Below are 27,572 nucleotides of genomic sequence, written 5' to 3' on the forward strand. Positions count from 1 at the left end.
TCATTACTTCATTTCACTCATATAAAGTAACTTTCAACATTTTAGTTCAGTTTCCCATCTGTACAATGGACAGACTAAAACTTGTGCTATTTATCTTACAGGGCTGCAATTAGGTTCAAATGAAATACTATATATAAAGTACTTTGCAAACTTTAAAATGTTATAAAAATGTTAGCTGTCATTATCATCATGAAGTACTGAAAATTAACTGAAACAAAATAAATGCTAACTAGATACTCTTCATAAATATCAGTATCTTAATATGTACTGATGAAATATATATAGAATGGGAGGTGATGAATAAGAAGATTAATGTTAATCCTATCAAAACTATATGTGATCATTTAAAAATAAGCTTTTCTATAGTCTCATATAAAGTCCTATGTAGAGGAATTTTATGACACAATATTAATATCTACTTTTAATATCCAAACTCACATCTTTGCATCTGCTTGCTATACTCAGACATGTTATCTGGCCTTATTGAGCGTAGAAATTTGATGTATTCATCACTGTGATACTTGGTCATTTCTTCAGCTGTAGCTTTATGGGGCCTCTGTAGGAAAAGAAAATTTTAGGATTATATCGAATTATTTTAAAATTAATTCATTGACAAAGGATGTTTAAACATTTCTATTTGTTGCCATAGCTAAAAAAGTCTGAAAAAACAACCTATTCCAGAAAGACCAGTTCAAAACCTCAGATTCATAACCTTAAACGTCTATGCACAAAAGTTCAAAGTTTAACTAATAAGAAAGAGGAATTAGATGTCCTAAACAAGAAGAAAATAAACTTGAATCTCCTAGGTATCACTGAAATTTGGTGAGATAAAACTTCTAACTAGAATGTACTCTGGATGGATTATGCCTTAATAAAAAAAATTATGAAGAGGAAAGGAGATAATGGTAGTGCAAAAAAAATTATACTTAGGTGAGGAGATCTACAAATCCAGATTCAGGGTGGGGAAAACATGATGCAAAGTATTTCATTGCAAATCAATGGATTGAGAAAAAGAAATAATTTTTTTCATTCATAACAAGGGCAGATCACCAGGATGAAAAAAGAAAATAGTTGGAAAGTATAACACAATATAAAATAAGTCAGATGATAGAAGACTTGAATTATGCAGACACTTGTTAGAGCTCTTAGTGCCAAAAAGACAGCAATTTTTTGACATACCTTAATGATAATTTGGTCATTCAGAAAGTAGAGGAAACAAGAAGGAGGAAAATTTACTTTTGGATATGATTGAACAGAGACACTGAATACTAGAGTAGAATTGATGGGAACCTTTTCCAGGAGGTGACTACTATGTCCTTAGTAGTATGTGTGATTCAGGAGAGGAAAGTTAGGAATATTCTGGCATTCAAATACCTTATATCTTGGGAGAGTTCTTTCTTTCTTTCTTTCTTTCTTTCTTTCTTTCTTTCTTTCTTTCTTTCTTTTAATATTCTATTTATTTGTTTTTATCAATATTTTTTTTTGGCAAGGTTTTGAGTTTTACAATTTTTCTCACTCCCTCTTTCTCCCCAACAGAAAGTAATCTGATATGGGCTCTACATTTATAACCAAGCTAAACACAGATCCATATTGATCATGTTGTAAAAGAAGAATCACATCCGAATAGAAGAAAAATGACATTATACATAAGACAATTTTTTAAAATTGAAGATAATAAGTTTTGGTCTTCATGTAAATTCCACAGTTCCTTCCCTGGATATGGATGGTATTTTTCATCACAAGTCTCTGAAAACTGTTTTTGATTACTGAATTACTGAAATGAACAAGTTATTAGTATGCATCATATTCTTCTGGTTCTGCTCAAATCCATCACATACATGCACCACAATTTGTTCAACCATTGCTCGGTTGATAGACATCCCCCCAATTCTTGGTCACTACAAAAAAGAGCTACTATGAACATTTTTGTTTATGTGGGATTTTTTTCAAGATCTCTTTGGGATAGAGACCCAATGGTGGTATTGCTGAATCAAAGGGTCTGCACATTTTTATTGCCCTTTGTACATAATTCCAAATTGCTCTCCAGAAAAGTCGATTCAGTTCACAACTCCATCAACAATGCATTAATGTCACAGATTTCTCATATCCCCTCCAACAATGATCATTTTCCTTTCTAGTTATATTGGTCAATCTGAGAGGTGTGAGGTGGTACTTCAGTTTTAATTTGCATTTCTTTAATCAATAATGATTGAGAACAATTTTCATATGATTATAGATAGTTTTAATTCTTTTGAGAATTGTTTTTCCATATCTTTTGACCATTTATCAGTTGGGAATAATTTGTTTTTATAAATTTTACTAGGTTCTTTATGTAGTTTAAAAATGAGAACCAATTACTACATTCCTTTTAATCTTAGTTGCTGTGGTTTTGTTCATGCAAAACCTTTTTAAGTTAATGTAATCAAATTATCCAGTTTGTTTTTCATAATGTTCTCTATTTCTTCTTTGATCATAAAGTGCTAGCCTTCCATAGATCTGACAGGTAAACTATTCCTTGTTCTCTTAATTGGCTTATGCTTCACCTTTTTTTTGGGGGGGGGGGTTACATGGCAGTGGGGTTTAGTGACTTGTTCAAGGTCACACAGCTAGGTAATTATGTGTCTGAGACTGGAGTTGAATTCAGGTCCTCATGAATTCAGGGTCAGTGCTCTATCCACTGCACCACCTAAATCCTGTACCCATTTAGACTTTACTTTATCTTGGGTGGGAAATGTTGAACTATGCTTAGTTTTTGCCATCCTATACTTGAGTTTTCCCAGAAGTTTTTGTCAAAGAATGAATTTTTATCCCAGAAGCTGGAATCTTTAGGTTTATCAAACAGTAAATAACTAGTCATTTACTGTTGTTCCTTTTGTAAAGTATTCCACTGATCCACCACTCTATTTCTTAACCAGTATCAAATACTTTTGATGACTTAGGCTTTATGATATAATTTTAGCTCCTGGTATGGGTACACCACTTTCCTTTGCATTTTTAAAGTTAATTTTTTTAAAATTTATTTATTTAAGGCAATGGGGTTGAGTGACTTGCCCAAGGTCACATAAGCTAAGCAATTGTTAAGTGTCTGAGGCCAGATTTGAACTCAGGGGCTGGTGCTCTATCTACTGCACCACCTAACTGCCCCTTATTTGCATTTTTTTTTATTAATTCCCTTGATATTCCTGACCTTTTGTTCCTTCATATGAATTTAATTACTATATTTTCTAGTTCACTAAAGTAATTTTTTAGAAATTTGATTCGTTATGGCACTAAAGTAATTTAATTTAGATAAAATTGTCATTTTTATTATATTAGCTCGACCTACCCATGAACAATTGACATTTGCCCAGTTATTTAGATATGATTTTATTTTTGTGAAAAGTGTTTCATAATTGTCTTCATAAATTTTCTGAGTTTGCCTTAGGTAGACTTCTAAGTATTTTATGGGATTTCTCTTTCTATCTCTTGCTGCTGTATCTTCTTAATATTATGTAGAAACGCTGAGGATTTATGTGGGTTTATTTTATATCCTGTAACTTTGCTAAAGTTGCTAATTTTTCCAGTAGATTTTAGATCATTTTCTAGGATTCTCTAAGTTTACCATCATATCACCCTTTTCAGGTAAGAGTTTTGTTTCTTTATTACCTATTCTGGTTCCTTCGATTTCTTTTTCTTCTCTTACTGCTAAAGTTAACATTTCTAATACAATATTAAATAAGAGTGGTAATAACAGGCATCCTTGTTTCACCCCTAATCTTATTGAGAATGCTTCTATTTTATCCCCATTACATATAATGTTTGTTGTTTGTTTTAGGTAGATACTTCTTCTCCTTTTAAGGAACATTCCATTTATTACTCTGCTGGGAGAGTTTTCAAAGGATTAAGGGTTTTCAAAGAGGTTCCAGATCCCATGGACTAAAAAAATCTAAAAGGGAAGTCAGCTCAGGAGGGTCAGGAAAAATTCAAAAGTGAAATTCCTGAAAAATAAACAAAGGGAAATAATTCTAATGAGAAGGAACAATAGGAGCTATGAAGAGAACAATGGGAATGAACATGGAACTCACTAACCAAATGACAAGCTATAAAAAAAGATATATCCACAAGATCATAGCAAGGTTGGGCAATTGAAGATGAATGTTGTATGGTCCTAGGTGATGATAAATGACAAAAGAGAAAAGGCAGAGGGTCTCAATTTTTTTTTCCATATCTGTTTTCCCTATTAAAGAAATGAATATTACAACAGAAATATCTGCACAATACCCAATATAAGTAAAGGAGCACTAAGTCCTCTTGGATAAATTCAAGTTTTCTGACTTAACTAAACTATCCATATGCTCTGGAACCAAAAGAACTGAAAAGTAGGATGATTGAGTCATACTGGAAAAATATTTGAAAGCAAAGAAGGCTGGAGATGGTCTGATTTTCAAAACAGAATGATTTATACACTATAGACCAGAGAACTTACCTTTAATTCCTAGGAAAATTCTAGAACAGAACATTAAAGAGATTAAAAGCCAGCTAGGAAATGAAGTGGTTTTTACTAAAACCCAGCAGAGCATCATCCAGAATGGGTCATGCCAAAATAGCTCCATTTGCTTTTCTGACAGGATTATTCAACTGGTATGGCAGGCATGTTAAAGAGTTTATATAGATTTTAGTAAAGCATTTGATAAAGCAGCTCATACTATTCTTCAGTACATTAAAGGGCAATACAATTAGATTCAGAATCTGCTGAATACTTGGATTCATAGAGCAAACATTAATGTATTGGTCAACTTGGAAATCTCCTTTCAAGTATCTGAAGGATCTGTGCTTTGCTGTCCTATTTAATATTTTTATCCATGTATTCAGATAAAGAAGATATAGATGGTATCAAATTTGCAAATGGTACAAAGATAAGGAAGAATAGCTAACAATGAATGACATTCAGTATATAAAAAAACTCTTGACAGGCTGGATAAGGCTAAATCTAAAAAAGATGAAATTTAGTAAGGATATAAAGTTTTATATTTAGATTCAAGAAATCAATTTCACAGACAAAAAAAGGGAGATTTACATGGTTTACTGAATTGAAAATTCCATAAACCAACAGTAGGATATGGCAATCAAAAAAGCTAACACAATCTTGGGCTAGATTAAAGCAGATATCCCATGAAGGAAGTGATACTTAATTCTTTGAGAACACCACATAGGGAATAGTTTAGGAAGGATAATGATAAAAATAGAGATTCCAAAGATGATCAAACAGAATAATAAAGTTTTGAGTTAGGTCATAAAAGCATCAATTGAATAAAATGGAAATGTTTGACTTTAAATGAGGGCTGAGATAGAACATAATATAATGTCTTCAAGGATTTGAAGAATTGTCAAATGAACAAGGATTGGACTTGTTCCATTTCACTCCAGTGGGTAGACCCAAAAACAATTAAGAGATTTGTAAAAAAAGGCAAATTTAAGCTTTATATCAGAAAAAAATTTCTAACAGACCTATCCAAAAAGTGGCATATGGTGGGTATTTTCTCAGTGGAAGTCCTCAGGTAGAGGTCATATATTATACTGGGAATTCATTTTCAGGTACACACTGGATTAGACTCTACTAAGGATCCTTCCAATTTTAATATTTTTATTTCTTTATACTGCCATATTTTATTAATTAATTGAGTTAATGAATTGATATTAATATATGATTCTTTAAATATAAGGAAATAGACTATTTAAGATCCAGGAGTTTCAAGAAAGTTGAGGATGGAAGAAAAAAACACTGATGATAATTTTTTCACTCATCATTGTTAATAACTTCTAATTTTGTCAAAATTGTGCTCATTTCAAAGTAGCAGCTCAATTAAAATTTCAATCAGGAACTTTATTATGAAAAGGTGATACTTACATATATTTCCATTTTTCTATACAACCCATAATTTAACAACAGGTTATGGGTCATGCGGATCCTATGAGGTTTCATAGGATGACCCTGTCCATAATAATAATTTCCAATATCACCTGAAATAAGAAGAAATAAGTATAATCAACAATGACAATATTTATAGTTTACTAAGAAGCATTTTAAAGGACAACACTTTATCAGAATATCTTACATAATAATATCCTGAATTATATCATTTGACAGCATATCATCAATTAAACAAGCCACACTGAATTTGGAGATGTTCATGAAGGAGCAGAAAGTGTCCTTTTATTAACTCACTATGACACCCATACTGAACTCTAATATGCTTATATATAATATTAATTTCTTAAGTCCCTTCTAGTTTGAAAAAAAAATCTAAGACTTTCATGAAATGTTATCATTACCAAGTCAATGGAAAATAAACCAGTTTGAATTCAACAATTTATAGATGCAGATAGCAGTTTTACAGGATAACTTTTCATTAATAAGATTAAACATCTTAAATATTCACCCATTAATTATTTAAATAATTATTATCAAATATTGTTAAATATTAATACATTAATACTAGCTATCTTAATACCTTAAGGAATTAATACCTTAATATCTTTTTTTTGTTTGTTTGGGTTTTTTTAGGTTTTTTGCAAGGCAAATGGGGTTAAGTGGCTTGCCCAAGGCCACACAGCTAGGTAATTATTAAGTGCCTGAGACTGGATTTGAACCCAGGTACTCCTGACTCCAAGGCCAGTGCTTTATCCACTATGCCACCTAGCCGCCCCAATACCTTAATATCTTAAGGAAGAACACAGATCTTCTTTACAATAAAAATACACTTAGTTACCTTTTTTTTTTTTTAGATTTTTCAAGGCAATGGGGTCCAAAGCCACACGGCTAGGTAATTATTAAGTGTCTGAGATCGGATTTGAACCCAGGTACTCCTGACTCCAAGGCCGGTGCTCTATCCATTGCACCACCTAGCCGCCCCTACACTTAGTTACTTTAACAAAGAAAATATATATTTTTCAGCCAGGTGAACGAGATAAACTAAAATACTGTACTAAAAATTATTTGTTTTTTATGATCTTGGTAAATCCGACAGAGAAAAATTAACAAGTCTTTTTGATTTTTTAGCTTCCTCAACTTAAGATGAATAAATACAAAGGAAGAAATTGTTCTTACTACTATGTTAAAAGGAATATTTGATGAATAATAATAAAAACCCTGATAATCTTTTAAAAAATTCTCTGATAAATCTAGATTCTCAGTGTGACTGTAGACAGTCACTCATATATGTATGAATTTAAAAAAGTCTTATCAGGCAAAGGAGGTAGAGTCAAGATAGCAGAAAAAGAGTCAGAATTTTTGAGACATTCATCTAATACACAACTCCTCTACAAGTTAGAAAATGTGCCAAAACTGATAGGGAAAGTCAAGAAAAAATGCCAGTGAGTCAGAAAACTTAAGAAGATAAGACCGAAAGATCTGTGGACACTGGGTTGGGGCTGGCCAGGTATAGCAAGGGACGCAGCAGCATCTGCATGGGGAGCATTCTAGTGCACAAGCACTGTAAAGGGGCAGATTGTGAACAACGGAGCTGGAAGCACAGGGGCAGAAAAAAAATTCCAGGAGTTCCTGAGCAGCATTGGGAACATGAATGTTGTCAGCTTGAAGTTCTGTCACTCATTACTCAGTTTCAGGTTATAATTGCAGAGAGAGAAAGGGATAATTATGAACAGGAAAGGCCTTCATTGTATATAGAGTAAGGAACAAGTTCCAGAACCAAAGCTGTGTGACTCTGAGTCCAAGAGCAGAGGAGTCTTTAGCCCCCCACACAAATCTATAAAAGAGTAACCTGGGCAGGAAACCAAGATTAAAGCGTGCCAGCAGTTCAGTTGCTCTTTATCTCACATGTTCCTAACAAGCTAGCAGTGACTGAGTGCAGCAGTAGTCTACTGAAACTCCAATACACATATGCAAACAGACCTAAACCTGCAGGGCTCAGACAAGGGAGGTAGTGAACACAATTCTCTCCAGATCACATTTGAACCACCAAAACCCTTGCTGGCCATTAGATTGAGCTGCGAAAACAGAAGAAGGACATCTCCCCAGAAGTGAGCAGAGCCTGACATTAACATAAAATCCAAAGTCAATAAGTAACCTCGAAAAATAAGTAAATGAAAAAAAGAAATGTACTACAAAGAACTATTATAGTGACTAGGAAGCTCAAGACATAAATACAGATGATAACAAAAAATCTACAAGCAGAGACTCAAAGAAAAATGCAGATTGGATGCAATCCCAAAAAGAATTCTTAGAATAAGCTTTTTAAAAAAGATGTCTCAAAAGAAAAAAAACAAATAAATAAAATACTAGCAAGGAGAATATCACAAAGAACATCATATAATATTTGGATTTATACCAGAAATGAAGAGTTGGTTTGATAATAGGAAAATTGAAAGCATAATTGACCAAATCAATAAGTCACATAAACACCAAAAATATTTCAATAGATGCAGAAAAAGTTTGACAAAATAGAAGACTCATTTCTATTAAAGCTCTAGAAAGTGTAAGAATAAAAGGAGCTTTCTTGAAATGATAAATTGGACCTGTCTAAAATCAAAAGCAAGCTTTACTTGTCAAGAAGATAAACTAGAAGCCTTTCCAACAAGAGCAGGAGTAAAGCAAGGATTGAATTACTATTTAATATCATACTAGAAAAGCTAGCTATAGCAATAAGACAATAAAAAGAGATTAAGTGAGTGTAGGCAGCTGAAAAAACAATCTGCACTTTTTGCAGATGATATGATGACTGACCCTAAAGTAAACTAAAAAGTTAACTGAAACAACATATTCAGCAAATTGCAAGAGATAAAATAAATCCATATAATTATCAGTATTTCTGTATATTACCAAGAAAACTCAGCAGAAAAAGAAAATCCATTTAAAATAACTTTAGTCAGCATAAAATACTTGGGAGCCTACTTGCTAAGATATTCACACAGGAACTAAATGAACCTAATTTCAAAATACTTTTCACACAAATAAAGACAGATAATATCTGGAGAAATATGAATTGGCTATGAATAGACTGAAGCTATATAATAAAATTAAACTACTATCAATTTTTTCTTTATTATTAAGTGCCATAACAATGAAAACTACCAAGAATCATTTCATAGAGCCACAAAAGACAATACAAAACAAAATCCATCTAGAGAAACAAAAAATAAAGACTATCAAAAGAATTAAGAAAAAAATAATTGAAAGGTGGTCTCAGAGTACTGGAATTCAAATTTAACTGCAAAACCATCATCATCAAAACTATACTGATTGAATGTGCAATACAGAGGCTGATCAATGGAGCAGAGTAGGTATACCATATACAGAGAAGCAAATGAACACAGAAATCTAGTAATGGATAAATCTAAAGATACCAGGGCAAGAAAATCACTATTTGACAACAATTTTTAGGAAAACTGTAAAATAGTCTGGTAGAAATGAATCACTGACCAACATTTCACATTTTATACTAAGATAAACTTAAACTGAGTTTATGATGTAGATAGACATAAGAGAGAATATCATAAGCAAACTAGTGGCAGGGAAGAAATTATCTAACAGACCAATGAACAGTGGAAAGTTTTATGATCAAACAAGGAATAATGAGGCTCACGAAAGATAAAATGGAAAATCTTGATTAATAAGAATACAATTTTGTACAAAAAAAACCCAACAGCTAAAATGAGAAAAATAATAAACTGGGGGGGGGGATCTTTGTAGGCAAGTTTTTTTCCTGATAAAGGTCTCATTTCTAAATTGTAAAAGGAACCATAGTTATAATAAATTTATGAGAATAAAAGTCATTCCTCAATTGATAAATGGACAGAGTATATGAATGGACAGTTTCCAGAGGAAGAAATAAAAGCTATCAATTGCTAAATTAAAAAATGTACTAAATCATTAATAAGTAAAGAAATACAAATTAAAATGATTCAGATACTATCTCATGGAAAATGACAAATGCTGAAGGGAATATAGTAGAACAGAAACATTAATGTATTGTTAGTGGAACTATCAAGTAGTCCAATCATTTTTAAAAAGCAATCTGGAACTATGTCCAAGAGTCTATTAAGTAGGGAAGACTTTGGATGTAGTGATACTATTACCATGATACTATTACCGCCACCCCAAAATACAAAAAAACGAACCCATAAGTTCATAAAATACTTATGGCAACTCTTTTTTGTAAGAATTCCCAATCAATTGGGGAATGGTTGAACAAGTTATATGGAATATGAATGTTATGGAACACTACTGTGCTCTAAGACATGATGAAGGAAATGGTGTCAGAAAAAACTGGGAAGACCTGTAAGAATTTATGCAAAACGAAGCAAAGAGAACCAGGAGAACAAGTAAAGTAACAAGCAATACTGTAAATATAATCAACTATGAAAGACTTGTAATTCTAATCAACACAATAACCCATCACAATCAACAGGAATCATAATGAAACATTCTCCATTATGAATAATCCCCAAATTATAAATGATTAAGAAAGGATATTGCTTAATATCCATGTCTCAACCAAGTGGATAAGTGAATAGAAACCATTAAACAGATCCATTAATATAGTCTTTTGTTTGATGAGACCTATTCATAAAATTTTATTTTAAGGTGTACATTTTATGAGGTCTGTATCCCAGAGATAACAAGAAAAAGAAAAAAAAATATTCATGGCAGTTCTTTTTGTGGTGATGAATTAGAAATTGAGAGGATGTTGATCAATTGGGAAATGGCTTAAAAAATCGTGCCATATTACTGTGCTATAAAAAATGACTAGAGGAATGATTGAGAAAAACCTGGGGAAGACCTACATGAATTAATACAAACTGAAGTGAGCAAAACCAGATCACTGTATAAAGTAATGGCAATATTGCAATGATGAACAACTGTGAAAGACTTGTTCAGTTGAGTCCAACTCTTCATGACCCCAGGGTTTTCATGGCAGAGATATTGAAGAAATTTGTCATTTCCTTCTCCAATTTACCTTACAGATGAGGAAACTGAGGTAAACAAGTTTAAGTGATTTGGCTACATTGCTAGTCTCAGGTCACATTTGAACTCAGGCCTTTCTGACTCTAGGCCTGGAAACCTATTTCCTGAGTCAACTAGCTTGCCTTCTTCTCCTGGTATAAGAAAACACCCCCTACCAATGCAGATGATCATTTTGCATCTTACAGGCTCAAAGGTGACCTGCCCATGTCAATGCCTCTGCTACTTATCTTGATTTTTTTTAATTGAAATTTTATTTCTCAAATTACAGGTAAATGTTACATTCATCCATTTGCAAATTTATGAATTGCACATTTTTCTCCCACTCTCCCTTATCTCCCCTATCCCCATGGTGGAAAACAATCTGGCAAAATTTATACATGTACAATTGTGTTTAACATATTTTCGTATTAGTTATGCTGTGAAAGAGGAATTAGACCTAAGGAGAAAGGGAAAAATACATGAGAAAGAAAGGAAAAACAAAAAAGAAGTTTTAAAAAAGTGAACATAGTATGCTTTGCTCTGCATTCAGACACTACAGTTTTCTCTGTATGTGGATGACATTGTCCATAGTAGGCCTCTTAGGATTGTCCTTGATCTCTCTTACAATGTTGTTCTTAATGTGTGCAATGTTCTCTTGGTTCTGCTCACTTCAATCAGCAACAGCTCGGCAAATCTTTCTATGCTTCTCTAAAGTCCAACCATTCATGGTTTCTAATAGAACAACAGAACTCCATAATATTCATGTGCCATAACTTATTCAGTTATTCCCCAATTGTGACATTCCCTCAATTCCCAATTCTTTGCCACTACAAAAAGAGCTGCTATAAATATTTTTGAGACTTTTCTCAGTTTTTATGATTTCTTTGGGTTATATACCTAGTATTGGTATTACTATATCAAAGGATATGAACAGCTTTATTGCCCTTTTGGACATAGTTTCAGATTGCTCTCCAGAATGGAGAGTGCTCAACTCACCAACAATGCATTCATGTCCCAATTTTCCTGCATGCTCTCTAACATTAACCATTTTCTTTTTTTGTCATCTTAGTCGATGTGATAGGTGAATGGTACATTTGTCCACAGGACATATGCCTTGCTGATTCTAAGACTATTCTCTGTGCCAAGGTACCTTTCCATATTAATTATTTATTATATGATGTACATAGCATAGAAAGTAGGTTTTTTTTTTTTTTAGTTTTTTGCAAGGCAAATGGGGTTAAGTGGCTTGCCCGAGGCCACACAGCTAGGTAATTATTAAGTGTCTGAGGCCGGATTTGAACTCAGGTACTCCTGACTCCAGGGCCGGTGCTCTATCCACTGCGCCACCTAGCCGTCCCTAGAAAATAGTTTTAATAGTTTTACTACATCTTTATTTTTAACCTACTCCTTTTCAAATTATTAAGCAAATGGATGAAATGATTTATTAATGTGAAATATAAAAATAAATTATTATTTTGTTAAATTATATGTTTTGTTATAAGTTGACAAGCTATTCTCAAATGTACTGAAGCTTTATGATGCAAAAGTACGTTGAAAATAATCTTGTATTAGGAGTTGTTGAATACTTTTTGAGTTATCTATCTTATTGAGAGCAGAGAAGCCTTTCAAAATGTCTTATTTATAAAAACAATTTTTATGAAAATTCTGAGGATAAAGATTTTTTGTTTCTCTATGATGGGCATCAAAATAATTCCTCAGAGATTAACTATCCATTTAAAAAAATGCAGTGATATTTCCAAAAATAAAAATTAAATTTATATATCACCTTAGGGTTTACAAAGTTATGAATACATTATTTGATATTAAGTATTCATACTTAATTAAAACTATTAGTTTTACTTTTTGAGATAAAGCACCTTGAATCTATTAGTATTTCTTTTTTTATCTTTTTTCCAAACTCTCTTCTGAAAATGATTGAACTAGGAACTTAGGAATTGCTTAAAGATTAGCCATTTCTATTTTCCAGGTGCCATTAACAAAGACTGGCAAGCTGTAGGTCATTGTTAGGAAAGCAAAGGTATCTTCTATGACAATAAGTGGGTAACAAAAATTCCATTCATTTCTGTATTAGCCACAAATCATAAATTATCCAGAGATCTGCTACGACTGTACTTTAAGCAGCAAAGAATTATTTATAAAGGCAAATATTCAGTAAATTCTGAAATGGCACTTCAACCAGTAACCTTATATCACAATCAAAGGGGAGATAGTTGGAATGCTAGTAAACAATGTATCTACATAATTGTCAGAAAGCAACATATTGTATCTAATCCCACTATCAAACTGTTTACAAATATGAACATATAGGAGTAGGTAAAGAACTTCCAGTGATCATTGGTAAATGTTCTCTAAGTTTATATTCATTTGTCCACTGCCAGTCATCTTGACTTTGGTTTTGTCACTAGACTTGAATGACTCTATAAGAGTGAGGCTGACAAATTTGCACAACTCTTTCTTACTTAAATTCAATTCACTGCTAAATAAAGATATCATTTGTGATGTTACTGGTGTGCTTCAAAAAGAACAACAGTTTTGAAATTTTACAATTGCTGTATTTTCCCATGTATAAGATGCAGATTAATTTGGAAAAAATATTACATAGTTATTGAACTCAAGTTTTATTCATCATAAAATTCATACAACTCATCACTGTCAAAACTCTCATCCATTAGCTCATCTTCATCTCTGTTTGATGACAAATCACTGTCTTAGGAGAGTTTCTGACTGTTCTCCTGCCTTTGCTCTGGTCTGTGGTTGAACACAAGCACTCCCTGGGTAAGTCCAGTGCATGGACACATGCTTAGTCCATTCCGTTTCATGAACCTGAAGCACAAATTGTGTCCTCCTTTGAAATCAGTCAATTCTTTTTCATCAGCAATTCTTCTTGCCTCATTTTGAACCATCTTTGTGGACACAGGAATTCCAACAGCCCTTTGCTCTTCAATCCATCTCTTCAGTTCCCTCTCTCTAACTCAGGTCATTTTGATGACTTGTCTCTCATGAAATTCCTCCGCTGTGGAATTTTCAGAAGGGTTCCGTCTTCCTGTAGCCAGTCTTGGATTGTTTTCTCAGTTGGAGGAGGGCCAAACTGATGTTCAGCAGCATGATTTCCATTCACTTTTGCAATATGGATCACTTTGAACTTGAATTCAGCACTGTATGAAAATCTTTTCTGAGTCATTTCTGGGCATAACATGGCAAAATGTAATCTAATATACCAGTAACAAATGCAAAACAATGAGTGCAAAGATAAGAAGTGCAAAAACAAGCAGGAAATTCAGGTAAAAAAAATCTATGAGTGCAAAAACAAGCATGAAAAAAATGGGAATGCAAATAAAAAAATGTACAGCGATTGTATAAAGCACTCCCAATTTTTAGACCCCAAATTTTTTGAAAAAGGGTGAGTCTTATATATATAGGAAAATATGGTACATACTGCAATTCCTTGTATGTTCACATTTCCATAACCTCTACTATCAACACCTAAGGTTCATAACAATTGAAGTTGTACTAGGTGATGCAGTGGATAGAGCACTAGCCCTGGAGCCTGGAGGACCTGAGCTCAAATCCAACCTCAGACACTCTGGCAAACACTTAACCTTGACTGCCTCATATCTAGGACCATCACCAGTCATGCTGATCCATGTCTGGCCATTGGAGAAGATGGCTCTGGAAAAGAAGTGAGGCTGGTAACCTAGCACAACATCCCCCTCACTTAAATCCAATTCATTTGTGTGTCATGGCATTATCTCCCTGATGTCATAGTCCCCTTCAAGAATTAAGGACAAACATTATCATCATAATTATAAAATATCTACAAACACTAATTTGAAGTATTTCTTTAGTTTCTTATTCTACAAATATTTGTTTTATCAACACTATGTACAAGGTACTATGTAACTCACCAGATGGAGAGCTTAATTTTCCATTAAAACAAAATATCAAATTATAGAAGGATTCCCTCAAGAAGCTGTCACTTTTCATTTAAAAATGCCTAAAAGATTTTGAAGGTTAAAGATGAAAGAGGAACAAATAGGAAAGATTAAATTGTTCTTAATTTTTAAAGAACTACTTTTGCTCCCTTTAATAGTATGACAATCTAGGTTGTTTTTTGAGAACAGAGAGAAAAGTGGTTAAGACATTTGCAGGAAGAGAGGAGTGACAAAGATGTCACAAAATTCTTCTGTCTTGCTAGATTAATTTTAAATTATGAAGTACTATGAATCTCCTCTCCTTACTTAGACAATAAGAACTCAATAAACAACACCCCCCCCCCCAAATTAGCTTGTGAAAGAACTATAACCACAGTTTGGTTATAAATTAGACAGGACATTGAAATCCACCTAATCTAACACACACACACACACACACACACACACACACACACCACCCCCAAAGAAGACTTCTGACAATATTCTTCTAACCTGTGCTTAAAAATGTTCTCCACATTTAAAATCTTAAGTTCTAAGAAAGTAAAGCACTCAAAGAATATTTAGCATTTATCCATTAGAAGAGCCCTCAGAGGCTATATAGTCAAACCAGTACCTGAATAAGATTTATTATAACAAAATTTCCAATAAACGTTTGACTATTTAAGTCCCTGCTAGAAGACTATCAGTCTATATACCTCCTCACTTTTGGAAAGTTTCTCCTTCATGATGTTGCTAAAAATTCCACATACTGATTTTGTTTCTGCCCTGTGGAGAAAACTTCTATTTCTTATAAGATATAAAAAACAGCTCAATTTCTGAGAGTTCAGAAAAGTAATTTGCCTTTTGTATTATTTATCTCTCCATTTCATGTCTAAATTATGTTTGGAGCTATTTAACTGATTTAATTGGATCCTAAATCAATGGATCCTCTTCCATGTATGTTCTTCCAGATGTAGATTACAGGTCATGTTGAATTCTTAAAGGTTATCAATTATCAGTTTATACCGTGGTCCAAGGTAGCAGTTGCCAAGCATTAGCCTGGTTCAGAATCATCACCAGTTAGATGGTCACCAGTTGCTTTAATCACAGTAACTCATAGAAATACAGCCCCCAATCCCAGTCCCATTTATTGAGTGATAAAATGAAACTTTTAAAGTTTCATCTGGATTCTCTTGGAAAAATATATAACAAAAATAATTTTTAAAATCCATATCGAATAAATTAACCATACCATATTTCTCTAAAAACGGCTTTACCAAGGATTAGAAGCCTTGAATATCCATGGGGCATAGGTGAAATCAAGTCAACAAGTATTTATTAAACAGTTTAATAAATAAGGGTAACTTAAGTACCTGAAATACAAAGAAAAGCAAAAATATCTTACTTCAAGAAGTTTACAATCTAAAGGAAAAAATAACAAAAAATTATACAAATATAAAACATATATAGAGGATAAATTTAGAGGTGACAGTCAGACTTCTTTTAGTAAGATTACTTTGATAGATGAGTAGAAAATAAAGAACAGTAGGGAGAGGCCTAAGGTAGGAAGAAAGCTAATGCAATATTCATAAGTATGAGATGGTTATGAACTGGACTATGTGGTGTGTGTGTGTGTGTGTGTGTGTGTGTGTGTGTGTGTGAGAGAGAGAGAGAGAGAGAGAGAGAGAGAGAGACAGAGACAGAGACAGAGACAGAGAGACTGAGTGGCAAACAGACTGAATAATAAAGTGAGAGCAAGTAAAGGATGACATCTAGGTTTTGAGCCTGTCTGAATTATGGTACCTTCAATGGTAATAGGGAAGGAGGAAAAGTACAAAAGGGGAGGTAGAATGTAGAAAGTCTGGGAATATTGAGTATAAGATGTCTATGGAACACCCAGTTTGAGATGCCTAATTGGTAACCAGCAATGTGAGAATGGAGGTCAAAAGAAGTAAGGGTTGGATAAATAATTATGAGTATCATCAGCATAGAGAAAAACAGAATCCAAAGGAGTAGATGAGATAGACAAAAGAAACAGAATAGAGGGAGAAATGAAGGAGGGACCCAGGAAAGCTTATTCAACTCAATACAGGCCATGTTTCTCACGAAAAAAAAAAATCATTAAACTTGTATTAAGTAAGGGGTGGCTAAGAGGCGTAGTAGATAAAGCACCGGCCCTGGAGTCAGGAGTACCTGGTTCAAATACAGTCTCAGACACTTAATAATTACCTAGCTGTGTGGCCTTGGGCAAGCCACTTAACCCTATTTGCCTTGCAAAAAAAAAAAAAAAAACTTGTATTAAGTAAAAGATAGTTACTCTTGCATAAAATACTTGGTAATATATCTACCAAGACATAATACTCTTTGCAGAAATAAAGGCAGCTATAAATATTTAGCAATATCAATTTTTTAGGAATGGGTTCAGTCAACTTAATAAAAATGACAATACTACCTAAATTAACTTATTCAAATTACCAACATAGCAAAGAATTATTTTACTGAGGAAAAAAATAATGAAATTCTTATGGAGGAAGATCAGATCAAGAATTTCAAGGGCAATAATGGAAAAAAGTGGGAAAAAAAGGGGAAATCTGTTAGTTGTAGATCTCAAAATAAATTAAAAAGAATTACTCAAACAATTTGGCAATAATTAAAAACAGAAAGGATAATCAATGGAATAGATGGAAGTATATAACCCAAAGAAGTAAATGAACACAGTAACTATTCAATAAACTCAAGGACACTAATTACTGGGATACAAACTCATCTTATGACTAAACCTGCTGGGAAGACTAGTAAAGTACTTACTTGGTGCAAATTGGGTATAAACCAACATTCATACCATATACCAAGAACAACTCCAAATGGATTCATGTTTTAGATGTAAAAGGTGACATTAGAGGAAGGAATACATTACCTTTCAGATCTATGGACAGGGATAGAGTTCATGATTAAACAAGCAACAAAGAAAGGACCTCAAAAAATAAAATGAACAATTCTAATTACACAAAATTTGAAAGTTTTTATACAAATAAATCTAATATAGATAAAATTAGAAATGAAAATATAACTAGGAAAAAAGTCATCATTAGTTTGCATGATATCTCATTTCCGAGATACTAAGAGCCATTCTTTAAAAGTTATCATCATGTAAAAATCCAAATAATTAATAAATCAAATTAAAATTATTATGAAGTTCTACTTCACATTCACCAGATTGGTGAAGATGACAAAAGAGGAAAATGATAGTTGTTGGGAGGGCTGTAAGAAATTAAGTATATTACTGCCCTTTCTGGTCTATCTGAACTGGTTTAGACATTTTGGAAAGATATATCCAAAAAGCTACTAAACTATGTATAGCTTTTGACCCAAACATATATTAGGCTTTTACCTCAAAGAAAGCAAAAGATTGATATGAAAATATTTATAGTAACTTTTTGTGGAAGCAAAGCATTGGAAATTATGAAGGTGATCATCAATTGAGGAATGGCTAAACAAATCATAATATGTGAATGTAATGGAATATTATTGTGTGCAAAAAATAATGAAATGGACAGTATTAAAGTAAAATGGAAAGACCTCTATGACCTGTTGTAAAGTAAAATGAACAGCACTAGGGAAAATAATTTATAAAATGACAACATTATAGAAAAAACTTCCAAAGACTTTAGAATTTAAACTCTTACTAATATAATGATAACCCAGAGGATTAAAATGAATCTCCTACTAAGCTTAAAATATAGACAGTGACCACATAAACAATATGGGAATTTGTTTTGCTGGATTAGGCATATTTAACGTGAGGGTCTTTTTCTGTTTTTCTGTTTTACTCTTCTACCGAGGGACAGGGCAGTAGAATGGAGAATTTTTTTTTAAAATAAAGAACTTCATATAAATACTCAGTTTGAGCAAAATTAAGTACTCATTTCTCTGACTGGCTTGTAAAGAGGACATGCTCCATTATGCAGTAAATTTAAGTTATGATGACAGAGGAAGATGATAAAAATGAGTAATAACTTTATGCCAACTAAAAAAGTTTTAAACTCTTGTAGCTAATATAATTTCAAATATAGCAAATTGCTTCATCTCTAGTAGTATATAGCTATTATACAGGGTGTCCCAAAAGTCTTAGCAGTTTTAAAGCTTTAAGCGTTACACATTTGTATATGTGTACAGATACACACATTACACATTTGTACATGTACATTACACATGTGTACAGATACACACAAATAGCTTCTGTTTTAAAGGGGCTGTTTTTTCCAAATTTGGTGGGGGGTGGGTTTCCATCTCAAACTCCTCTCAAACTGCTTAGTATCTTTAGGTGTTTTCCAATTATTCTAATATGTCAATAAGGGTTCTAGGTGGAAAAATGCAATAGTTGCTTATTCTAATATATTACATTTCATTGATTTAGAGCTGAAAGGGAACTCAGAGATCAACTCCATTTAACAGTTAAGGAATTAGATACCGACAAGTAAAGGTTACACATCTAGTAAACAGCAGAATCAGAATTCAATCTCATCTTTTGACTCTAAATCTAGATCATTATTCTGCCTCTAACACGTGAACACAAAAATATGCAATTTACAATGTCCTACAGCTTTTATTTTATCACTAAATTTATAACTCTCTTTTATCCAAGAGTTATTCCATGCCTAACGATTCTCTGAGGTGGCATTATTGATCCTATCAATATCTCAAATTCAGAAGTGTTTTGTGGCCAAATTAATTTGGGAAATATTCTTTAAATGGTTGGTGAGTTATCTAAACTATTTCTACTTTTCCTTCCTGATGATTTCCTAGTAATATTGAAAATCACTCTTACTCTTGAACAGTGCTCAAATATTAGCTGAGTTAATGAAATTTGCAGTTAACATGGGCATTTTTATGCTCTGTGTATCTCTCCAGTTATTTTTCTTTCTCCTCTCTCCTACTACTTTGTCCTTCTGAGTTTTAAAATGAAGAGGATGAAAATAAATGGTCACCAAAAAAAGTGAAGAAAAGTCATAAAAATATTTTTTTCTATTCTTCTGGACTGAGGAGGCACTTAATAACTTATTGATTTCAACTAAACCATTAAACTTAAGGTTGTTTCTGAGAGATACAAATTTTAATTATATACATTATCCTAATTAATATTCTTGAAGATCTGAAAAACATTTATATTTACCATACATATCTCAGCACCATTTACAGGAAAAGAATCAAAACTATTAAATAATGCTAGAGTACAAATAAAATAAAGTTATTAAAATCAAAGATATCATTGCCAAATTGTTAACCAATAGTGGTTCAAAAATACAAGAGGAACCCAACTTCTTTTCGAAGATAAAATTCAAAATGCAAGGCAGCAAATGCTGATCTAAATTCAATACTCTAAAATAGTCAACTCTAATCAATCAACTATTAAGCATTTACTATGTGGCAACTCAGGCACATAGGGAAAAAAAATCAGTCCCTGCTGTGTAGGATCTTACATTATACGAAGGCAACAATAGAGATAAACAAATAAATACCAGGTAATGAGGGAAAGAAGTGTTTATCTGTTGGGAAAGGTTTCATGAAGAAGCAGGCTCTTGGATTGGGCTTGAAAGAAAAAATTCTAAAAGTCTGGGGTGGGGAGGAATGAGTATAATTTGGAATAGTCTTTGCAAAGGCAGGGAGATGGGATATGATGGAATGTCTTGAGGGACAGTAAGTAGACCAGTTTAACTAGATTGAAGTCTAAGAGAAGTAATATATGATTAATTATATATTAAGATAGTTAAAGGTTGACCAATTAAGAACACAGATTTAAAAAAGATGAGAAGTAAATTAATTCAACTCAAACATTTATTGAGCATCCACTGCATTTTATAGGTATGCTTTTCAGTAGGAAAAGTCTATCATGAGGCCTTTCATGACAATGAGGCAAAATTCAAATAAAAGTTAACCCAATAAATCCATTTCAGAAGTACAAAACACAAATGCTAGCTGAGGACAGAGGGGGTTGGGGAAAAGGTCTTCCAGGAAAAGGCATCCAAAGTGCCATTCTTTTAAAACAGAATTCATAATAAAATAGATGAAAAAGAGATGATGCTCTTGGTTGTTCCATTAGAAGCAAAAAAGCAGAGGACTTTCTTGTGGGACAGGGAGTAGTCAAGTTTAGTTGACTAAAGAGCCTGGAAGAATTTGATAAGGCTGAAAAAATATAAGATGGTGTCAGATTGGGGGAAGAGATCAGTGTCACATAAAGGATCTAATCTAATGATTTTCAAGGTTGTATCCCTAAAAACTTTGATGGAACACAGTAGGATAACTAATTAAAATGGCCCACAATAAAGAAATGCTGACAAAATCAATTTCTATTGCCTTTCTCATTGTTTCTATTCCATCAATTCTGTCTTGCCATGAACCAAAAAAACCTTAATATATTCACTGAGTAGTAGCCACCATATCCCCAAAATCTTCAGAGCTTTAGTAGGGTTAACTCAATTCTAACATTTATTTAAAACACTGCATGCAAGCTGGTGGTAGAAAAATTTAAAAATGACAGTTCCAGCTCTCAAGGACCTTACAATCTACTAAGAAGGATACATTAGGTAACAAACATGCTTAGTTATAAAGAGAGAGTAGTGCTACAGGGAAAAAAGAGACTAAGTTTCTCCCTAGGATACCACAGATGTTAGTTACTAAGATCAAGAGAGAAAGTACTGACTGGTTCACTCCATTCACAGCCCACAATTCACTGCCAAGACCAACTAACAGCTGTTTGAGGCGTTCTATGGATCAGGTTTCCCTGAACTCTTCAGACCTTCCCTTACAACACCAATTTTAAAAAGAGTGCTCTAAAACTAAATCTAAATAAAAAGAATCATTTGCTAAGAGAAAGAATCAAAGTCTATTTTGGTTAAAGAAACCAAAAAAAATTTATGGTACCCACAAAACACGTACAAAAAGTGAACTTTTAATCTTGCTAAGACACCTTAAGCCTCAAATATAACTATTAAACAACTTAGAGTAAATAAGTATTTTAACAAAGATAAAACTACTGCTTTATTTGCATAGCCATAAAATAAAATTCTCATAAAAATTTGATAAATTTTTTTGGTTCAGAGAAAAAAACATAAGAAAAAGTGTGTCAAAAGTTATGACATTTTCCCTAGAAAGATGGAGTACTGATTTCTAAAAAAAAAGGTTCAAAGGTAAATCATCAACATCTATTTTTTTGGTGTGACTATGATCCTATGTAAGCTCCCTTCCAAGAGATATCATATCAAACTTAGGAAAAGGAAACTTTTGAGTCATTTCATACAATTATTCACAGGAACATCAGGCCAAGATGTCTAATTTTCTGCTAGAATTTGGGTTTTTTTTTCCCTCCCAGCATAATGTTTCACTAACTTTCAAAACATTTGTACACTCTCCACTCAAGTCCCATTCATGCTAAGGAGATAACGCCAGGGCTCACTCACTACACTTAAGAAGGGGAGGAAAAAAAAAGTGCTAGTGGAGGCTCTTCACCAGGTTGGCCACAGGGTGATTTTTTTTTCAGCCACATCAGTTGTTGAAGAACCTCTAATAAGATGCAGAAGGGTTGCAATAGGTACCAGTGGAGGTGAATCCTTGAAAGTACTCAATTCCCTGCAATCATACAGCATTTTTGAATTTTCCTTTACCAGGATTCTAAATCTATCTACAGCCAATGTTCCAAAACGTCCTAAAAGGCATCTCCCACCCCCCAATACACATACCCCTCACTGAACAAAGACTAACAAAGAAGTGGGCGGCAACCACGTCCAACTTGGCATCCATGAGATAGACAGAGGCTTCACCAAGGCCAGGCCCCATCAGATCTGATTTCCAAACACAAGTAGCAACACCTCCACGCCCCCCCCCCCCAGTCACCTCTCATTCCTCTTAATACGAATTGATCCTTATACCAAAAGTCTCAAAGTCGGTAAAAAAAAAAATCTGTTTTTTTTTAACAGACCCCAAACGGTGACATTCAAGCCGAGGCAGAAGAGCCCCCCCTTTTTTTTATCCCACTGGTCCTGAGGACGTGGGGCTCCGTGAACTGGAGGGACAAAGGCTAAGGAGGAGAGGAGGAGGATCATTCCTTAGCACGAACGTCTGAGGCCGCCTCTCAGGCCAGGCTCGGGGTTTGGGCACTCTCTTCCCCCTGCAGCAGGGGATGGATGAAAGGTGGGAGAGAGGGAGGAGGGAGTGAAAGGGGAGGGAAGAGAGGAAGGGGCTGCGGGGGGCAGGGGAGAGAAGGCGGGGCCGGCTCTAGGGGGATGCGCCGCTTTGTGTAAACCCAGACCATCTCCCCAATAAACTCCGAAAGCATTATTTCGGGAGAGTCGGTGCAAATGGGATGCACTCCTGCCCCCCATCTGCTCCCCACGCAGGCAAGTGGGAGTGAGGGCGGGCCTTATTCGCCATTACCCCGAGCCCGGAGCAGCCCGGGCGGGCTCCCCGGGGGGTGGTGACTTTTCGGGGAGGCGGCCGGGGCTGGGATGCCCGTTTTCCCGCCTGCGCGCGGGCCGGGGGCCGGGCGACCACCTCTCCTTCCCAGCGGGAGGGGCTCTTCCTGCGGGGGGGGGGCGGAGGGCGGGCCGAGGCTGCGGGCAGGTGGGGGAGGGGAGGGTCCGCCCCCCCCCGGCGCCCCCTCCCTGGCAGGGGCGGCCTCCTTTACCGTCGTAGTAGTAGCAGACTTTCTTCTTGCCGCCTCCCTGACTGTACGCCATGGGTGCCCGTCGCCGCCGCCGCCGCGGCTGCCGCTGCTGCTGCTGCTCCGCCGCTGACTCCGGGCGCCCGGACTGCTGCAGCTGCCGCCTCCGCGGCCGGCCGGGAGCGCGCAGGGACGGAGGCTGGCCCGCGCCGGGACGGCGGCGGCGGCCGCGGGGGCGCTGCAGGCGGGCGGGGAGGGAAGCGGAGAGGGAGGGAGGGAGAGGAGGGAGGGGTGGCGGGAGGGGGATCGGCACCGCCCGGCCCAGGCGGGGAGGAAGCAGCGCCGATTCGCGACGCTAGGGGGGCGGGGGAGGCTCGCGGGGGGCCGGGGACGCGCTCATCGCGCCGGCCGTGGGGGGAGGCCGCACAAGGCCTTTCCACACGCGGCTGCAGGAGCCCCCTCCGTACGCTATCTGTCTATGCACAAGGAAAATAAAACACGTGAAAGGAGCTGAAGAGACGAAATCGAGTCACAGGTTTACCCAACGACGACATAGCAAAAGCCGCTGCTTGGATCTCCCTCTCTTTCGGAGAGGGCGAGATGGTCGCTCCCACTCCGCGCCGGCGCACTGAGGAGTTCATCCGTTCCCTCTCCTTTGAGTCCGCCTCCCTCCGAGCACCCGCCTGGACCCAACCACGTGCTCCACCCCAAAGCGGGCGGGGGTGAGGGGCTGAAGGAGCCCCCCTCTCCCGGCTCTTCCCCTGTGCGGCTGCGCCCCGCTTTGCACTTTTACCGTAGCTCCCCTCCTCTCAGCTCTCTAATGCTAGTCACCATCTTGGCCGTCGTGGACCCTGAACTTCTCACAGGCTCGTTTAAAAGCAAATAAATCATGAAGACATGTGCGGGCTCCTATGTGCCGCCGCTCACTCACCTCAGCCTAGCCTTGCTCCCCTCCTCCCCCACTTCCTCCCTTAAGAAATAAAGTCACTCGATGGACACAGAAAGGCATTTTTTTTTTGGATGCTGAAGCCATTCTGTTTCCAAATCTCTGTCTAAAAATAAAAGCAAAAATAATACGTTTATAATGGACTCTTTTGCCTTTTTTTCTCATCAATCCTAAATTTATTAGCTATTGGAAAGAAAAGAGCTAAACATGTTAGAAATGTCCCCTAAAAGTTAGTTGTTAACAAAATGTCCATCAGCACCTGGCTCTGAACCCTCCATATACGGACAAGTGAATTTGACAGGTTTCTGTGCCCTCCTGAGTATGATGAATGGGAAAGCTGCAGACAGTGTTGTGTCTTCTCAAGATCCATCAACACCGTCATCAGGGTGTATGTGTATGTTACATCAAGAAGGAGGGGGAGATAATACCCCCAAAACTCCAATGGCAATCTTTAATCTGAGCCACCTATCTTGCTCCATAGCATGTTCAGTAATTCATTGAATGATGAGTATGGTTGTGATCTATTTCTTAAGCTTGGTAGGTCTTTACAATGGTTTCATTTTACATCATCTTTTGACTATAATCACCCCAAAAAACTGAGTTATGAGTAAATTTTTCTACTAATATATTTTACCATTGACACTACCTCATGTACCACATGATAGGTAACTTTAAAAATGTGTTGTTTTTACAACAGCTTTATTTCTGAACATATTCCATCTATCTCCCATCCCCAGAGAGCCATTCTTTGTAATAAAGAATAAAGAAGAAAGGGGAATAAAGGCATTTCTTCAAAAACATCAACATTCTGACATATGTAATAATCTATACACATAGTTGCCTAGCTTTGCAAACAGAGGAGGGAGATAAATTTTCACATTTCTTCTCTGGGGCCAGGTTTCATCATTACAAATGCAAAAAATTCAAGGGACTTTGGTTGTTATTCTTTCCATTTACATTGTTATCATGTATATTGTTTCTCTGGCTTATCAGTTCATATATCTTTCCATGCTTCTCTGAATTCTTCATATTCATCTATTCTTAGAGGACACATAAATTCTAACAGATAACTTCTCTCCGCAATTGACCATTAGTGGCAAAACTTTCCTTCATAAACACTTTGGGGCATACACTCTCCAAACGGCACATAGTGTCAATAGTCCTAGTGAGGCATATACTTAAAGTGCTTCAAGTGAAAATTCATTCATAACTCAATTTTTAATTTTGGATGCTTATAACTAAAAGATAGCTGAAAGTTTACCAAGTGTGAAAGCCCCAAAGCCTAAGAAATAAAATAGTCCAAGAAAAGGACCATAGATGGAGAATTCAATTCAACAAACATGTACTTTGCACTTTCTATATGTTTGAAAATTCTGAACTTATATACTTAAAAAAAATCAAATTGATTAATTATTATGAATAAAAAAAATATGGGGAAATAAAGGCAATTTTGAAAAATGGATTGGTCACAATTCTTAAAATCTACAGCCAAACCTCTTATCAGAGTAATAGACAACAACAAAATGAGTGATTCAATTTTTACCTCCCAAAATAATAAAGATTCAAAAGAACAATTCACAAATGATACTCATTCCCTGAATAATTGAAAATTGCCTCCAACTTTATGCTAATAATTCCATTTCTCCAAGTCTCAGTTTCCTTATCTAATGATGTACAAAATACAGTATCCTTCTGAGAACCCTATTTAAATTTAGATCTGGGTAACCAATAATGTCTTTCTAGAGACTCTTCATTTTATGAATTTAACGGCTGTACTTTAAAAACTAGGATCAATTCAATGCTAAGAGCAAGTAGAGGGCAACAACTATATGCCAAAAATTTTCTAAAGACAAAAATGAAAATCCTTGCTTTCAAGGAGCTTCCATTCTAAAAGGGGTTTGGGAGAGGGTGTTGCATACAGATAAGTAAGTACAAAGCATGTAAAAAGTAAATATAATTTAGAGGGGGCACTAATAAATATGTGTTGTAGAGTCACTCCATTTTTAATTAATATAAAATAATTCTTTAATCAATCACGCTTTCTCTTTCCAAGTATCTTTTCTTGGTCTAGCACTACTGTGGCAACATCAAAGGCAATCAAGTAGGGAAATATTGGACAAATTGTGAAGATTGGCTCTAGGATGTTGTCACAAAATAAAGTAGCCTCAAGTTTAATTCTAATCTTCCCCAGAATCACGGTATTTGCATTTTCATGGTAGTAGATCCCAAATGGCAATTCATAGCATATGAACAGCTCCAACATTCAAAAATCCAAAATTTGAGACTTAAAATTTTAATGTACCTAGTGATAAAAAATATTTCAATGTAGAGCTGTCCAATAATTCTATTAATTTGACTACATCCACTAACTATTGATGAACAAACATAAGTTTTTGTCAATGATTTCAATATTTTATGGGTTATCTATAGATGTGTGTTTGTGTGTTTGTGTGTGTGTGTGTGTGTGTGTGTGTGTGTGTGTGTGTGAGAATGTGTGCACATTTTTCTCCCTTACATTCCACATTGGCAAATCTTGCCACCATGTCTTGTAAGGCTTTGAGTTCCCCATCTCTGGAAGTTTTAGAAAACTAAATTACTATTTTATTTTAGAGACATTATAGACAAAATTTTCTGTTATAGATAGGACTGAATGACTCCTGAGGTCTAACACTATGATACTCTGATTCTTGTTATATGATGACAGAACTATAAATAATTGTAATAGCTAGTATTTGTAGAGCACTTTAATGTTTGCCAAGTGCTTTCATCTCATTTGATTCTCAATACAATTCTGTGAAGTAGAAACTATTATTATCTCTAATTTACAGATTAGGAAGCTAAGATTGAAAAAAGTTAATTGACTTTGTTCAAGGTCTCAAAGGTAATACAAACATACCTTAGAGATATTATAGGTTCAGTTCTAGACCACCCCAATAAAGCGAATATCACAATAGTTTATCAATTGAATTTCTTGGTTTCCCAGTACATATAAAAGCTATATTTGCACTATATTGTCTAAAAATGTATATTCCTTAATTTAAAAATACTTTATTGCTAAAAAAAAAGCTACATCTGAGCCTTCAGTGAGTCACAATC

The 27,572-nt window shown here is 35.1% G+C and overlaps 1 protein-coding gene across 1 annotated transcript in view; it reads right to left on the reverse strand.

The window, feature by feature from the left end:
• The window catches only part of HDAC2 (histone deacetylase 2), a 55,688-nt gene extending 32,026 nt beyond the window's left edge, over positions 1 to 23,662 (reverse strand). Inside the window, exons 1-3 of the mRNA XM_074187400.1 lie at positions 23,555 to 23,662; positions 5,888 to 6,000; positions 439 to 556 (exon numbers count right to left, since the gene is read on the reverse strand). Of these exons, the coding sequence (XP_074043501.1) occupies positions 439 to 556; positions 5,888 to 6,000; positions 23,555 to 23,606 (283 nt within the window). The 5' untranslated portion in view covers positions 23,607 to 23,662. The remainder of the gene's footprint in view (positions 1 to 438; positions 557 to 5,887; positions 6,001 to 23,554) is intronic.
• Positions 23,663 to 27,572: the final 3,910 nt, after the last annotated feature.

This window comes from Macrotis lagotis, chromosome 5 (assembly GCF_037893015.1).
Source record: "Macrotis lagotis isolate mMagLag1 chromosome 5, bilby.v1.9.chrom.fasta, whole genome shotgun sequence".
Taxonomy (NCBI): Eukaryota; Metazoa; Chordata; class Mammalia; order Peramelemorphia; family Peramelidae; genus Macrotis; species Macrotis lagotis.